Source organism: Labeo rohita, chromosome 14 (genome assembly GCF_022985175.1).
Source record: "Labeo rohita strain BAU-BD-2019 chromosome 14, IGBB_LRoh.1.0, whole genome shotgun sequence".
Classification (NCBI taxonomy): Eukaryota; Metazoa; Chordata; class Actinopteri; order Cypriniformes; family Cyprinidae; genus Labeo; species Labeo rohita.
In genome coordinates, this window is record NC_066882.1 from 23,200,229 (window position 1) to 23,218,670 (window position 18,442).

Consider the following 18,442-nt stretch of genomic DNA (forward strand, 5'->3'; position numbering starts at 1 on the left):
TGTCAGTGTGAAAAGATCTCAAAACCATACAGTCACTGCTGGAAAGGGTTCAAACATGCAAAATACTTATGAACAAGATTCACAAAACAAAAAGACTGGGTAATGTAACTTTTCCCTCCAAGAAGGCAAGGGAGGCAGTTCCTCTTCAAAATATTGAATGAGTAATATTGGCATTGTTTATCGAAAAATAAAACAACTTTTTTCAGTTTTGTCCAACAGCGACACTAGCAGGTCTCACTTGCCTCCTCTGAGCCCACTGAGTTAAAGCGTGTGTGCTGTATGTTCGGCTGTGATTGGTTCATGCGATAAATCCCGCTTTTTGTGTTTATGCAGGTTCGCATTTAAGGAAAAGTTCACTTCCAGAACAAAAATGTAGATAATTTACTCACCCCCTTGTCATCCAAGATGTTTGTGTCTTTCCTTCTTCAGTCTATAAGAAATTATGTTTCTTGAGGAAAGAATTTCAAGAATTATCTCCATATAGTGGACTTCAGTGGTGCCCCCAAGTTTGAACTTCCAAAATGTAGTTCAAATGCAGCTTCAAATGGCTCTAAATGATCCCAGCCAAGGAAGAAGGGTCTTATCTAGCAAAACGATCAGTAATTTTCGAAACAAATTGACAATTTCTATATTTTTTTATAGAAAAAGGGGTCATCAGATGCTAAGTTTACTTTTACATGCTGTTTGAACATTAATGTGTGTTGGCAGTGTATGTACAAATCTACCCTATAATGATAAAAATCCATGCAGTGGTTTTTAATTAATCTGTAAAAATAATATTCCCTTTTTAAAATCGAGCCGTTCTCAGATGCCTGTCGGTGTACCGTCACACCAACAGAGGCCGCTTCCACGATAGTTGATTGACATGAGCTTCTTACCTCAGACCAGCTGTCACAGTCCAGTAACTTTCTTTGTTTCGATGCTGAAGCAGGGATGTAAGTTAGACAAGAATATCTCTGATCGAGCGATTGAGGTGTTGTGTTGCTGGATGTAATAATGAACATAGTGGTCGTCATTTACTCCCGACATCTGAGCCGCTGAAGATGCAGTGGATTATGTTTGTTTGTGAAGGGAATGCACCTCCCGATCTACATATATCCGTCTATGTTCGCTTTAATTATTCATGATCCAGCTTCACTTACAGCAGAAGTGTGTATAAGTGTTTTTTAAGAATCTTTACGATTGCCTTTCCTTATAACGTGGTAGTTAGGAAGTTTAGTGGCTAAACGCGGCTAACGTAAACAAGCTTGTCACTCCACAGAGAGAAGAGAGAGGCGGGCCGAGCAGAGCTCATTTGCATTTAAAGGAACAATCCCTCAGAATGAGATGATTTTGGCAGAGCTCATTTTGACAAGGTAAAAAGGACCCTAAAGAATCATATCAACTTGTGGAAAATGGGCATCCGATGACCCCTTTAAATGCTCGTCTTGTCTAGGTCTGCTTGAACTCTGTTTTTTTCTGGGTCAATACAGTTAGGGTATGTCGAAAAACTCCCATCTCGTTTTCTTCCCCAACTTCAAAAATCGTCCTACATCGCTGCAGAAGTACCGACCCAGTGTTTACAAAGTGAAAATGCAAAGAACATCAAATGCCCAAAAAAAAAAAGTTAAAACAGCGATGTAGGATGACTGTGACATTGAAGAAGAAAACGAGACAGGAGTTTTTGACATTCCCTAACTGTATTGTCCCGGATTACAAGACGAGCATTTGAGGTTAAAAAGTATAGAAATTGTCAATTTGTTTAGAAAATAACCAATCGCTTTGCTAAATAAGACCCTCCTTTCTTGGCTGGGATTATTTAGAGCCATTTGAATCTGCATTTAAACTGCATTTTTGGTCGTTCAAACTTGGGGGCACCATTGAAGTCTATTATATGGAGAAAAATCCTGGAATTTTTCCTGTAGAAACATAATTTCTTATTGTCAAAGAAAGAAAGACATGAACATCTTGGATGACAAGGGGGTGAGTACATTATATGTAAATTTTTGTTCTGGAAGTGAACGTCCCCTTTAATTTTTATTTACCTTTTGTTATCTATATTCTTTAGGTTGTATATCAGTGTAGTATCAGTTGTGTTCAGCAGCTGCTACAAGCGGTCGATGAAATGGTGACTTGTCAGACTTCCAAAAAGTCCATTTAGCAGGAGTGTCTGTAACCTTAATAGCTCATTTGTTCGGTGTTTTAAGAACATCAGTCTTAACGATTATGACTGCGTACAAAAAGCACGGCAAGACTTGACAGTGAAGAAGAAAAGTGAGCAAAAACTAAAAGTGAATGATAGGGACTGTCAGACACTAAGAAGGATTGTGTCCAAACGATGACAGCAAACCTCAATGTCTTCCTCAAATACCAACCAAAGAGAACTTCACAAACCCAACATCCATGAAAGACCTCCAGCTGCTAAAACTTTAATCAAAAATGCGGAAATGTGACAAATATGGGGACCTGGTCATAAATTCTGAACAGCTTTGACAGTCCCTCCTCTAACTATTTAAAATAACATTGTATTTTCACATATTTTAAAATGTAACTTTTCAACTTCTCAACTTTTAAACTGAATTTTCAGCATCATTACTCCAGTCTTCAGTGTCATATGCCTGTGATATATCTACATTTCAGTTTAGGAAAGAAAAACTATACCGAATTGAAACATAGCTGAAGAAAGCCATTAAACTGCATGAGCAATAAAACATTCTTCTAGGCAGGTAAGGGCCTGTTAGAGCTCGAAGGAAGTTCAAGCTGGTCTGTAGCATATTAAAGAACCAGCTGGTATAAAACTTACCTGCCTCTGACACTTTGGTGATGATACGTGAGCTTGAAAAGACAAAGCAGAATGAATAAGTAATACTGCTTCAGCTGTTCAAAGACAAAGTGCATATTTTCAGGAGAGAGGAGGGCTGAATCTTTTTTATCTCTGCACATCCTTTGAACAGTTTTTAACGGCATGGCTGAATGAGCTGTTTGCACTTAACACGTGTTGAATCTCAATTCTCTTCTGGTCCTCTCAGTCGCTCTCTCTCGGCTCAGTTTTGACCCATGACCTTTGACCCCAGGTGCGGTCAGACCGGCTCATTAATCCTGAGGTCAAGGGCTGGGGCTGGGTTGTTTGTTCGTGTTAACCGAGCGAACCGTTTTGCGTCATTAGTGTGATGACGCTCGATGTTAGAGGTCAGTCATTCACGGTCAAAGATTCTGTGTTGGTTTCTACCAGGATCCTGTCAACATTTCATCAAAAAATCAATGATCGAATCAATGACTTGTTCACAAGAATTACTGTAACTAGTCACATGCTTTGAAAACCTCAGGGTTCAAATTTTGGTTCCATCTGAGTCCACCGTACTGCTTTTGGAGTAATAGTGGTGTTTGATTTGTTTGTGAGTCGGTTCATTTCAACAATTCAGTTGAACAGATTTGAGTCTAAATGATTTATAAGCAAAATGTAATGATTTTGTGACTTCATCTGAGAAAAAAATATATTTATTTTTAAAACAATTTACACTTTTTTATATTTTTTAAATCAGTGTTAGTTAACATTGGTTAAAACATTGACTAACATTAACTAAAAATGATCAGTACGTTTATTACAGTATTTATTAATCAGTTTTAACATTGCTTAATACATGTTCATTCATGTTAGCTTCAGGGTTAGTTAACTAAAACTTGAAAAAAAACATTAAAAACATTTTCATTACTTTAAATAGAAATACACTGAAATAGAAAACTTATTTTATTTTAGCTTGTGTTATTTGGTTTAATTTAATGTACTAAAATAACTAAAACTAAACAAATAAAGATGAATACAAATTCTACAGAAAAAAACAGGCTAAATAAAAATGACAAAAGCAAATTACAAATGACTAAAACATTTGCTAAAATTAAATAAATTAAAAAAACTAAAAAACAACAACAACAACAACAACAACAACAAAACGAATTAAACATATTAATAAAAGTTCTAGTAGTATCTAAATGATACTAAAATAACACTGGTTATTAAATTATATTAACAGATACAACTCTTAACTAAAAGCATAAAACATTTTGTCAGTAAATTTTAAATAAAATAAGAAATAACAAAAACATCAACTAAAATAAAATATAAAAAAGCTTAAACTTATTTTATTTGAGCTAGTTGCCATAGCAAATAACTGATAATAATAATAATAATAATAATAATAATAATAATAATAATCATAATCATAATAATAATAACGACAAAATATATTAAATGTTAATACATTAAATAAAGTAATTTTATATAACTAATTTATATAATTTACAGTTTATAGTTAATTATATAATTTTAGTAATATATATATATATATATATATATATATATATATATATAAAATATTAAAAATATGAATCAAATTCAATATATTAAATATATTACAATATTAATACAACTCAGTATCTAAATGATACAAAAATAATTAAATAATTTTAACAGGTGCAGGTTTAACACTTTATTTTAATAATGTTTTAGTAAATGCTGAAAAAGAAATTAATTGTACAATTGTACAAATTGTACAGACATAACTATAATTATAATAATAATAATAATAATAATAATGACAAAATATATCAAATAATAATATATTTAATATGACAATTTTATGACATTTTTAATTTATATAATTTTAATTTCTAAAATATAAATAATATATTAATAATATCTTAAATATATTAAAAATATTAATAAGAACTCTATTAATTAACATTAATATACTATATTAATAACAATTTCATATAGCATTTATATAATTTATATAATTGTAATTTATATAATATAAATAGTATATTAATAATATATGAAATATATTAAAATAGTAATAACTCAGTATCTAAATGATACTAAAATAACACTGGTTATTAAATCATTTTAACAGACACAACCTTTTACTTTAATAATTTATTAACAAATGTTGAACAAGAAATGCAAATTCTACACACACATAATAATAATAATAATAATAATAATAATAATAATAATGACAACAAAATATATTAAATATTAATATATTTAATATAGCAATTGTATATAACCCTTATATAATTAATATAGTATTAATGTATTTAATATAAATAATATATTAAATATATTAAAAATATTAATAAAAGCTCTAGTATCTAATTATACTAAAATAACACTGGTTAATTTTAACAGATAAAATCTTTCATTTTAATAATGTATTAGTACATGTTGAAATTAATAAATGCTTTAGAAGTATTTCTCATTTTTTCTCATTGTTAACCAATATAGTTAACCAATCTTAACAAATGGTGTTACCAAAATATTAAATTTAATAATATCAGAATTGCAAAATTACTGAAATGTTAAAAAATCCTCATCTCTTAAGTCACCTGATTTTTGTGTCTTATGTGCACAACGGTTATTCTGGTGAATGCTGTATTTGTTTATGTAAATATTTTTTGTCGTCCTCCGTTATGCCCATCCGTTCACAGCAGCAGACCCAGGGGAAAACAGCCCGAGCGGTCGATATACTCATCATTCCTGAGGCCAAACTCCCACAAACCCCCTGTTCCTCAATCCAATACGGCAGTCAGTCAATCTCAGGATAGCTGAATGTGTCAGTAAATCTGAATGCGTTGTTATACCGTTCATGTTTATGGCTGATTAACTTTTTGCGAGCGAATCAAAGAGCATCTCTCGTCGTGTAGAGGAGTTTAGCGCTGCTGGAACGACTATATAATGACCTAATAAAGGGAGCATTTAAGAAAAAGCATAAACCAGACTTGGATAATCATTTCGTCCTCAAGAGGCTATTGATTTAGTTCAAGGTGAATTCATGGTGTTGTTATTGCCATTGCGAGCGTTTTCTTACATCGGAGAGGCGTTATGGAGAATGTTTGCTCTTTCTGATTCTTGGCTGATGAAGATTGAGAAGCAGTTGGTAGCATGTGATGGAGTCTTTGTTGCCTTCTGCTTCAAACAAAAACAGAGATGAATCAAACTGAATCATTCACTGTGATCTGGCTAGTGAACAAAAGAAATGTAAGCTCTGTATAAAAACCCAGTGAGCTGTCAGTGTTGCCAGGGTTTCGTTTTTCATGCACAATTGGGCTATTTTGAAAATGCCATTGCAAGACAAATTACAGATCTGTGGGCTGCTTTTTTATTATTATTGTTATAATGTACTGTGGCCACAAAAAGGTTTATTTGTAGACAATGAAAAATGAACATGGATCCTTTTACTAATGTATATTGATCCTTGGAAGGAATACCTGGCAACCTAAGGAGCAGAAAGAGGAGAGATGGAGGTATGGAGGCGTGTTTGATGTCACATCACAAACTAGAGGTTACATGAGTTACGCCCACATCACTAATTTTAAGGCGTTAATTGAGTTTGCCACTGTTGATTAATTGAACATTGATGCTTGTGTTTAGACAAAGCAGAAGTGTGTGCGAGAAAAAGAGTGAAGCAGGGAGAAAGAGTATGTAGGCTGTTAATAATGGGCTTGACTACGGTCAGAAAATATCTGAGATGATTTGAATTTGTTGAAAATCAAAGATTTGATCTACAAGAACTGGAACCTTTATGGATGGCAATGTTGGTGTATCGTGTTTTGACAGTGTTATCCATATTATTTATGTGTCACATTTTAAACAAGTTATCACATATAATGCTTAAAATCAATTAGTAAATGAATAAATAAATACACTTATTTATTTATAATGAGAATCTTATAAATCTGTTGTCAACAAAAGAGAAGCTTTAAGGTTTCTCTGCAGTTTTTCTTCCTTTAATTTCTTTACTGATTAAAGTTTTACCTGTCAGAATAATAATATTAATATAATAATAATAATAAAATACATTTTTTACAGTTGAATAATAATAATTTCTTTACTGATAAAATTTATGTCAAAAAATAAAAATAATACATTAGTAGTAGTAGTAGTAATTATTTAAATGCTGTTTTTAAAGTTGAATAATAATAATATTAAAATTGAAAATAATATATTGTTATTTTATTATTATTATTATTATTATTATTATACAGATTTTCATTTTACACTTCAATAATATTATTGCAACAGTAATGCATTCTTTATTGATTTTATTTTTATATAATAATAATTTCTTTACTAATTAAATTTTTACGTTATGTCAAAATAAATTTAAAATAATAATAATGATGATTATTTAAATAAAATGTTTACAGTTGAATAATAATAATAATAATAACATTGTAAATAATGTCTTGATTATGACTTCTTTTTATTCTTATTAAGTACTCATTTTTTTATTTTAAACTACAATAGAATATATTATTGCAATAGTAATTAATTTATTGATTTTAGTTTTAAAATAATATATATATATATATATATATATATATATATATATATATATATATATATATATATATATTTTTTTTTTTTTTTTTTTTTTTTTTTTTTTTTACCGAATTAATTTTTGCATGTAAAAAAATATTATTACTAATAATGATACATTAGTGGTAGTAGTAGTAGTAGTAATAGTAATTATTATTTAAATGCTGTTTTTAAAGTTGAATAATAATAATAATATTAAAATTGAAAATAATATATTGATGATTATTATTATTGTTATTATTATACAGATTTTTTGTATTTATTTTATATTGATTTTATTTTTATATAATAATAATTTCTTTATTAATTTAATTTTTACATTATGTCAAAAATAATAATAATAATAATGATTATTTAAATAAAATAAAAATGTATTTTTACAGTTGAATAATAATTATAATATTAAATTGAAAATATCCTAAATATTATTATTATTATTATTATTATTATTATTATTATTAAATACTCTTTTTTATTTTACACTACAATAGTATTATTGCAACAGTAATGTATTTCTTTATTGATTTTATTTTTTTTACGTCAAAAGTAAATTAATAATAATAATTAGTAGTAGTAGTAGTAGTAGTAGTAGTAGTAGTAAGTATTATTTAAATACTATTTTTATAGTTGAATAATATTAAAATTGTAAATAATATTATCTTGATTATGACTTATTTTTATTTTTTTTATTATTATTAAATACAATTTTATTTTACACTGCAATAGTATTATTCCAGCAGTAATGTATTTCTTTACTTTTAAGAGATATAGATATAGATATATATGCATGCAAGTGTTATATTGTCTTCATGTTCAGTGTGCTGAAGTGACGACTTATTCAGTCAAGTTCCCTTTCAATTACAAAGCAGCCTTAAAAATAGCCAGTGCCTTGGTAGAGAGTAAACAGCAAGACAGGTCACTAGGTTTTAGAAGAGTTTTGGTCTCACAGGATGAATGAAAAACCTGAAGGAAGAAAACAGAGAGGTGAAGTCAAACAGAAAGGGCATTCCCTCAGACGTTACGCGTGGCTCTGCTGCATATGTGAATAATGTCATGTATATAAGAGCACTTCTTTATAAACCTCCCCCAGTCTCATTTCAGTCTCTCAACCCTTCCCCCGTCCCTCCGAGACCCGGCCGAGCCACTTTACATTCACTCTCACACACAGACCGCTAACAACACAGCCGTCTAACGCCGCAGAATAATGGCACCTGATAGCCATGCACAATAAAAGCTGCGGTTTATAAAAGCTACTTAAAACAGTAGGGGTTTTTATGCCTTCCCAGCAGTCTTCGGTCTCTGTCAGAGATGAATGTCAATTCAGTGGAATTTTTCTTTTTTTTTTCATCCTTTTTTATCCTCGTTGGGATGGTGCCCAGACGCTTGTGTGGCATTGAGTAATTAGAGCAATTGTAGAGAGTGAGACAGCCATTGTTCTGAAGATGAGTAGTCTTAATTATTAGTGGCATTACTAGCCTAGCATTATTATTATTGTTGCTTATAGTTTTATTTTAATAAACATGCTTATGTAGGTTAAGTTTCTAAGAAAAAAAGACTTACAATTTTCACCCAGCAAATGGATGAAGAAAATCTCGTAGACTTAAACTGAAGGAGAAATCCAAGACCATAATGTTAGTAACAATAAGTGTAAAATAATAGTAGGGTACAACCAAGCTAAAGGCACACCCTAAAAAAAACTTGGTTTTCAAAGTGTATGATTGCAGAAAAATACATACAATTTTATTAAACAACAGATCTTGAGTGAAAATAAATCATACAAGTCGTTTATTTTGTTTAAAAATTTTGTTTAAAAGTATGAGGTGGCAAGGGGGGCACACAGTATTTGTACTGATACAAATACTTAAATAATGTAACATTTTAATAAGGTAATGTAATTTTTCTAAATATTAATATATTATTTATAATATATATTTAAATAATGTATAAGTTAATACTTGTTCAAAACAATCACTTTTGATAAATAAAATAATTATTTTTTGTTCAATAAATATGCTGTCATTAAAATATGTTAATATAAAACATATATTTAAAATACACAAACAAAATCATTTTAAAATGTAAAGATTCTGAAAGCATTGAAGGAGATCCCATAATAATTTAATATAGATTTACAGTGGTAACAACAAATGATATTTTGTTATATGATATGATTAATAGCATGTTTTTAAATATGATTGTTTCGTTCTAGACATGGTGATTATCTCTAAGATGGGCACCCAGCATAATATATCATATTTTCCGTCTTAATCTAACAATGTTAAGTCAACAAATGGAAAAGTCTGCTATCCATTAATTATCATGTTAATTATTGTGCATTTTAGCCCCAACAGCAGGGGCGCTTTTTACCCCACATACCATCCATTTACATCCTTTCATTATTTAAAAACTGCTGTTTTAATTATTTTAAAACTGAAAATCATTAAGACCTTTGTCTCAAGATATACGAAATCATTTTAGCGATTCTCGTTTGCTACTTAAATCTGCATTATTTTTTAAAACATCAAATATTAGATGAAGCACAGAATTTACTTAGTGCTGCTGCCCACGATCACGTTAAGGATCAGACAATTTTGCACATGTATGTTGAAAATCTGATGTTTTGGAAAGTGCTGCGCTGCGTTTGTCTGCCATCTAGTGGTTTAGAGGAAAATAATATCAAAGGTGCCCCTGTACCCCGGGGCACATTTAGCTACGTTCTACACTAATAATAATTTAATTTTATGTCTTTTATTTATCTTAAAGGGATAGTTCACCCAAAAATTTAAATTACCCTATGATTTACTCACCCTCAAGCTATCCTAGGTGTATATGACTTTCTTTTTTCAGATGAATACAATCTGAGTTATATTAAAAAATGTCCTGGCTCTTCCAAGCTTTATAATGGAAGTGAATAGGTGTTGAGATTTTGAAGTCCAATGAAGTGCATCCATCCATCATAAAAGTACTCCACATGGCTCCGGGGAGTTAAAAACGGCCTTCTGAAGAGAATCAATGCGTTTGTGTAGGAAAAGTATTCATATTTAAAACTTTATAAACTGTAATCTCTAGCTTTTACTAACTGTTGTACACGCGTTCACGAGAGAGTGGCGTTCCAGCAGATGACGTAGGAGTTTTAAATATGGATTCTCACACAAATGCATTGATTTGCTTCAGAGGTTTTTATTAACCTCCCAGAGCTGTGTGAAGCACTTTTTATGATGAATGGATGCACTTTATTGGACTTCAAAATCTCAACAGCCATTCACTGCTATTAGAAAGTTTGGAAGAACCAGGACAGGATGGCTTGAGGGTGAGTAAATCATGGGGTAATTTTCATTTTTAGGTGAACTAACCCTTAAACTTGTGTGCAAAAGAACATGAAATTGCAGTCTTTCTGATTTGATGTTTGGACTAAGCCATAATGCATTTCAGTTTTGTTTTAATTAACCATTCAGCACTAAAGCAACCATCTAGAAATCTCATAGCAATGGACTAGAAACCCCTCCCAACACCTTAGCAACTGCATAGCAACACCACTGCAACTACCCTCAACACAGAGAAGACTTGAAAGGACGAAAACATCTAGTTTTGCATAAAACTTCAATATTTTTCTATGCTTTTTTATACTTTCCCAGCAGTCTATCGATTCTGTGCAGAAACGGCATGCAAAATCTAGCCAGAGATGAATATCAATGCATTTTTTTCCCCTTTTCTATCCTCGTTGGGTCGGCGCCCAGACGAGTGCACAACATTATATAATTATGGCAATTTTAGAGACGTGACAGACCGACAGAAAGAGAGAGTGACATTGTTTTTAAGATGAGCAGTCTTAATTTCTTCTTGTTTGTTTGATCACTCTTGTTGTCAGCTGATTACTCTGTGTTTTTATCACCTTGTGTTGAGAATAAGTGAATAAAAACCCCACAGAAAAGACATCAAAGCATCCTGGTGTCTCCGAGCATCTCTCCTCCTGCTCAGTGCTGAATAAGCCACCCCTACATTAGACAGCTATTAATATAACACACCAGCCTCTCCAAGCTCAGAATACACTCGCCACTTGAAGCACTAAAGAAGCACTGAAGACCTCTAGGCTCTCGCTTTGAACTTTTGAGCTCATTTATAAGAAAATATCATTCATTCTGATATTTATCTGCATGTGGGACGAAGTGCTGCTGTGCATTTGTTTGCATTGAAACTCCTTTTTTGTAAATCAAAGGAGAATTTTTATTGCTGTGTAATTTTTTTGGTATTTCAAATTCAATTTTTAGGTTTGTTTGTATACATTTTTGCTTAGTATTTTGCAACCTATGCTTATTAGAAATATGCATGTCTGTCTACAATTCTGCAAAACTTGAAATACATTGCTTAGGGTACATTAACTTTTTATTAAAAAAAAGACATCCACAAGAGGCGCTATAAGCTGTATCATATTTCTCTATTGCAGAGGCGTGTTTATTTTTTATTGTATTCTGTGGATACAAAATAGTTGTATAATGGTTGTAAAATGATATTGAGTGGCTTGTAGCAACATTTCACATCAGTTTCTAAACAAAATATCCAGTTTCTGCTGCTAAATAGTGTGTTTCTTTTTCTCCAAAACTATAACGATAACTAGCTAGCCCAATAACCGATTAGCCAACCGATAACCAATATTTTTTTTAAATGGATACTGGATAGTCTTGTACTGCACAATGACAGCGGACCTTTCTCGGCCACTCCAGCAAGGAAACACAACCCGGAAAAGTTATCAGTATGCTTTTTTGCTGATAACTGATTGCTTAAGCAATTGGTTATCGGTGTAGTTTAATAAACAAAACTAATCAGTCAACCTGTAATGGCAATTTATGAGAATATGTCATTCATTCTGATATTTATCTGCATTTGGGATGAAGTGCTGCTCAGCATTTGTTTGCATTGAAACCTCTTTTTTGTGTGGCAAAGCAAATTTTTTATTGCAGTGTAATTTTTTTGTATTTCAAAATCATTTTTTTATGCCTGATATAGCAGTTTTAGCTTGCAAGTAGCTTGCAACCTAGCCTTATTAGAAATATGCAACTCTGTCTGCAATTCTGCAAAACTTGAAATACACTGCTTAGGGTACATGTTGTTCCAGTTTTTTAAAACGACAAGTCCACAAGAGGCACTATAAGCTTAGCTTAGTTTCATTTTCTCCGAACCGATAACAATCACTAGCTAGCCGATAACCAATTAGTCAACCAATAACCAATATTTTTAAAATAGATACTGTACTGTATAATGACAGCGGACCCTTCTCAGCCCAGAAAAGCTACCGGTATGCATTTTTGTGAATTGATAGTTTCAGCAATTGCTTATCAGTGTAGGTAATCAGCAAAACCTATCAATCGGTCAATCTGCATTTGTTTGCATTGAAACTCCTTTTTTGTATAGCAAAGCAGAATTTTTATTGCTGCATGATTTTTTAAAATCCAAAATAAATTTTTAGGCCCGCTGTAGCAGTATTTTCTAAGTAGCTTTCAACTAGGCTAATTAGAAAATACAACTCTGCCTACAATTCAGCAAAACTTGAAATACATTAGGGTACATTTTACTCCACTTTTTTTTTACACACATACACAAGAGGCTCTGTAAGCTGTATAATGTTTCTCCATTGCAGATGCTTTTATTTTTCAATAACCAATTACCGCCAATTAAGCCAATAACCGATAACCGATATTTTTAAAGTGGATACTGCATAATGACAGCAGACTCCAATTTTTGCTAAGTAGCTTGCAGTATGCATTTTTGCTGATAACTAATTGTTTCAGTGATTGGTTATCAGTGTAGATTAATCAATAAAACTGATCAATAAGTCAACCTGTAATGGCAATTTATGAGAACATATCATTCATTCTGATATTTATCCACATTTGGGACAAAGTGCTGCTGTCAGGGTCGTGTGCAGGAAGGAGCCAAGGGACGAGGAAATAATACAAACGTAATTTAATAGTATAATCCAACACAGGAACAGGAACAGCAGGGAAAAAACCATGCCAACACGACAGAAACTAACATTAAGAACGGACAAGAAACAAGGAACTGAATCAAACTTATATATGGTAGCTAATGAGACAAGGACAAGTGATTAACCAATGAAGACATAACAAGAAACGGAACAGGAAAGACCAAATAAGGGCACAAAAGGGCAAAACCAACAAAACAGTCCACAGGGGTGTGACAGCTGCTCTGCATTTGTTTGCATTGTAACTCCTTTTTTGTATAGCAAAGGAGAATTTGTATTGCTGTGTAATTTTTTTTATATTTTAAATTCAATTTTTAGGCTGTTGTAGCAATTTTTGCTAAGTATCTTGCAACTAAGAAATATGCAACTTGCCTACAATTCTGCAAAACTTGAAATACACTGCGTAGGGTACATTTTGCTTCACTTTTTTTAAATGACACGTCCACAAGAGGCGTTATAAGCTGTGTAATATTTCCCCATGTTTCTTTTTTTTTGTATCCTGTGGATAAAAAATGGTTGCAAAATGATTTTGCAAGGCTTGTAGCACATTTTCCGTCAATAGCTGCTGCTATATAGCTGTCATTTTCTCCAAAACAGTAAAACGCAGCTGTGGCAAAGAGGTCGGACAATAGAAGATTTTACAGATAATGATAATAACTGGCTGATAGCTGATCAGTCAACCGATAAGTGATATTTTTAAAATGAATACTGGATACTCTTATACTGTATAATGACAGCAGACCCTTCTCTGCCACTCCAGCAATGAATGCAACCCGGAAAAGCTATTTGCATACATTTTTGATGATAACTGATTGTTTCAGTTCAGTCGGTCAACTTGTAATGGCAATGTTTCTTTACAATGTTTGTGGAAATTAAATGTTCACTGAATGAAGCTAAAATATTAATGGTATGTTGCACTTGAAAATACCCTAAACCTAACCGATAGTGTCTGATCACAAAGTAATTGTAAGATAAAAATGCATTTGCTAAAGCAGTCATGCCATTTTAGCTTTTTTCTTACAGGTCTTCAAGCTTTTTTAGTGCAACTTCACAGGAGAAGTTGGTCATTTCAAGTCTGTGATTTCTCGAGTATTGCAGGTTTACAACGACACTACATTCAAGTCCCCCAAAAAGGCTGGTCGACCACGTAAGACAAATGCACTAGAAGACAGGATCATGCAGAGATGGGGAATCAGTTCAGCACTGCAGCTGGAATTGCTTGCTAGTTCAGTGCTAAACAGGGCCTGGACCACTGAAAGTGCACTCTGCAGTGACGAAAACTCTCATCAGCAGAAAGAATCAACAGGCTAGGCTCACCTTTGTTAAGGAGCAGGTTGTGTGTACAGAGGAGAACTGGTCCAAAGTTCACTTCAGTGATGACAGCAAGTTTAATTTAATTGGGTCTGATAGGAAACATTGTGTTTGGAGTCAGACTAAGGAAGGACTGAAGCCCAAGTGGTTGGGCAGCCTTTGAACCATTAAGTCTTTGAGCGATTTTAGTGCAACTTCACAGGACTTGTACACCATATGAAGTGGATTAAGTGATGCAGACATCAAAATTTAATAGTTTACAAATTATGCACTATAGTAAAAGTGTTTAACAAAATTTGCTACATTTTTAATTTGAAATTTATGTTTTGTAATTATGTCATGACAAATCTCGAAAGACTTTAAGATGGTAATGGATATGACAATGTTAATGTATTTAGTCTTGGTGGAATAGATCTGCTGCTGAATTGCTGCTGCTGTTGGTTATTGCTGTAGTTGTAGATTATTGCTGCTGCTGCAAAGCAAGTACATGAACTTGCTACTATCAGTACATACGCCAATACAGTGCTGTGAGTATTTAAGACATACTGCTGCTGCACAAGTAGCATATATAATAACCTGTAGCAGATCTATACAGGTGGAGCTGGGGAGGTGGAGGGTTTCAGAGGAACTCTGAAAGCATGCCTGCGAAATGCTTTAGTGAATGCTAACCATCCATTTAAATGTAAAACAGCGAGCTCATTGGCTGCCTATACAACATGAACCAGTCACCTTGTGTCAAGTAGTTTAATACTGTGAATGCCAGTAGTTTGTGTTAAGGACAGGTCAGCCTGTGTCATCTAGAGTCTTGTGACAGAACTTGGCATTTATTTGATTCTGTTTTTAAGTGTCAATGAAAATGCAGTAGTGTGTGTGTGTATTTTTCATACTGTGTTCTGTTTTGAATAGTTCTGTATTTAATATTTCACTGACTGAATGCACTTACTGTGGGCCTGTGTTATTTAGAGGAGCAGAAGAAATATCAGGATCTCTTTTGAATGCTAGAAAGAAAGAAAGCTCAGAAAAAGGAATATATTGAAGCAGGAACAGAAAGATTTGATTACTAGCCATCCTAACACCAGGCCAGTAAACACAAGCACATTACTCCTGCCTAATGCATGCTTTCATCTCAGGAAAGAAAGATGCTCTTTCTGCAGTAAAATTGTAAAGAAAATGTGACATTCACAAACCATTTCCTTTTTCAAACAATGCGGTTTTACAAAGATGCCCCTTTCAAGGCAGATGAGACAAGGCTGTTGCCATTGCACTCTGGGAAAATAACATTGGTGAGTTTGATGTCTTTTATTTTTGTTTTTCTAGATCGAGTTACCACAGTGAAGACCGACATTTACGTCACCAGTTTTGGCCCTGTTTCAGACACCGACATGGTGAGTGGAATTCTGTTTTGTGCATTTATTTATCACAGACGGACAGATACTGTAGCATCACTTTGCCATCACTATCAGCGTCATGGACCAGCACTTCACAGATTTTTCGAGCCAAGAACCACCTACCTAGACAGGAACAGACTGCCTGACCAACCACAGATTGTTTACCTGTAGAAGGACTAGTAAATATGAAATCATTTGCAGCACAATAAAAGACTACAAAGTACACATCAGGGTTATTATAGTAATTATAGTGTGTATATGTGTATATATATATATAAATATATATATATATATATAAATAATATAGTATATTTATAAATTATGGGTCAGTGATGTGACTGGGTCAGTGATGTGAAACTTTCTGTCCAATTGCATTGTTTCAGTGAAAAATTGGTATAAATGCATAAAAAAGATGCCATATTTATGAAGTTCCTCTCCCATGTATGGACTCACTTTAACTTTTCAAAAAGAAAAGTTATTTGTAATTTTTCTGTTATTCAAAGTGTCAAAATATCATGTGGTGCAACCAACCGGCCATAAACTACAGTTTTGGGAATTTTATGTTGAAGTCCATTTAAAGATAGGACTTTGCATCATATACCGATTATCTCCTCATCTTTACTAGTTATAGCACAAAATAAACATTAATGAACATCAGAAGTTACCTTGATTCAACCATGAAAAGATGTTAATACACACAATTTTTCAAGTTTAAGTCCACCGATTTTAATCTACTCTCCTGTCTGGTTTGTTTGTCGGACAAAACAGCATATTTGGCGTTAAGACTGGTCAGATCAACTGTTAGTCAAACTCTCGGCAAAGGGTCAATTGGGCACCCAAGACTGGGCAAAGTTCAAAAATAATTTGGGCTAAAGAAATGCTTGCAGTTAATGCCATGTGCTGCACTTTTCATACATGTCTCTTTAAAAGGATTTTTAAATGATATAAGGTCTTTGTGTCATTTGGTGCAACAACTCATCATGTGGTGCGACCAATAATAGCAATAACTGTATTATATTAAAAAATAAAGTATCTCATTTCTGTGGTTGAAATATGAATCGCTACTACAGTATGCTTAAGTGAATGGTATCTTTAAAACATTTTTATCAGTTTTATGCAGTCTACAGGAAAAATAAGTCTGCCAACTACATTCAAGAAGGCAACTCTGAAATTATAGAAACAGAAATATGAGATTAGTATTTACAAAAACTCGAAAGAAATGCAAATACTTTGTTTCTAAACACTTTAATTACTGAGAACATCTAAGAAATGTTAGGCATGTTAAGGAAATGAATTTTGATATAAATCATGGTCGCACCACATGACATTTTTTAAGGCTACGACCAATTCATCTAGATGAAAAAAACACTAAAATCACTTAATTTTAAATTTTAATATGAATTTATGTGTACACAACATAATGTTAGAACAATTACAACAGATATTACTATTTTTTTGCATTTTAAAATTGGCCTGTCGAAAATCCTTATACGTAAATGACCCATATATATATATGTGTGTGTGTGTGTGTGTGTGTTTGTTTGTTTTGTTTTAAACAAGTCTAAAGTCAATTATGCTTACTAAGGCTGCATTTTTTTATCAAAATACAGTAAAATAATGTATTATTAAAATATTAAAGTGTAATTTATTTCTGTGATGCAAATCTGAATTTTCAGCATTATTATACAAGTCTTCAGTGTCACATGATTTAGAAAAAAATCTAATATGCTGATTTTCTGCTTTATTTCTTTTTATTGTCAGTATTGAAGGCAGTGCTGCTTAATATTTTTGTGGAACTAATGATATTTTTTTATGAATCTTGAACTAAACTGAAAGTTCCAAAGAACAACATTTATTTGAAATGGAAAGCCTTTGTAACATAAATCTCTTTACTGTCACTATTGATCAATTTAATGCTTCCTTACTGACAAAATAGTATATTCTTTTTAAACAGTAATGTACCTAATGGTTGAAATGAAAACAAAATGTGTGTAAAATTTATTGTGTGAATTTCCATTCAGAAACTAGCTCTGCTGGGTAGGAAAATCATTTTCCAGGCTGCATCAATGTGAAATTACAGTGTTCAGTCACTCTGTTAAAAAAAAAAAAAAGAACGAAATAATACACTCCAGCCAGTGGATCTATTTTTGTATGCATTGAGCATCAGACAGTCCACAGACATGACGTCTGAGGCTTAGACTACTTGATGTCTCATAACGCAGCTCAAACATTAGATCATGGCCGGGTCATGGGTTTGATTTCCAGGGAATGTGGCTTGAGTGCAGTGTAAGTCGCTTTGCAAGAAAGCATCTGCCAAATGCATAAATGTAAATGTGAATAACACATCAGCTGAACAGTCTTTTATCTAACTGCTGCCTACAGAGGGCCGCCATCTGTACAGGTGTC

The 18,442-nt window shown here is 32.4% G+C and overlaps 1 protein-coding gene across 1 annotated transcript in view; it reads left to right on the forward strand.

The window, feature by feature from the left end:
* The window catches only part of LOC127175991 (gamma-aminobutyric acid receptor subunit alpha-2), a 91,459-nt gene that overhangs the window by 14,441 nt on the left and 58,576 nt on the right, over positions 1-18,442 (forward strand). The window contains exon 4 of the mRNA XM_051127383.1: positions 15,966-16,033. Coding sequence (XP_050983340.1) covers positions 15,966-16,033 — 68 coding nt within the window. The remainder of the gene's footprint in view (positions 1-15,965; positions 16,034-18,442) is intronic.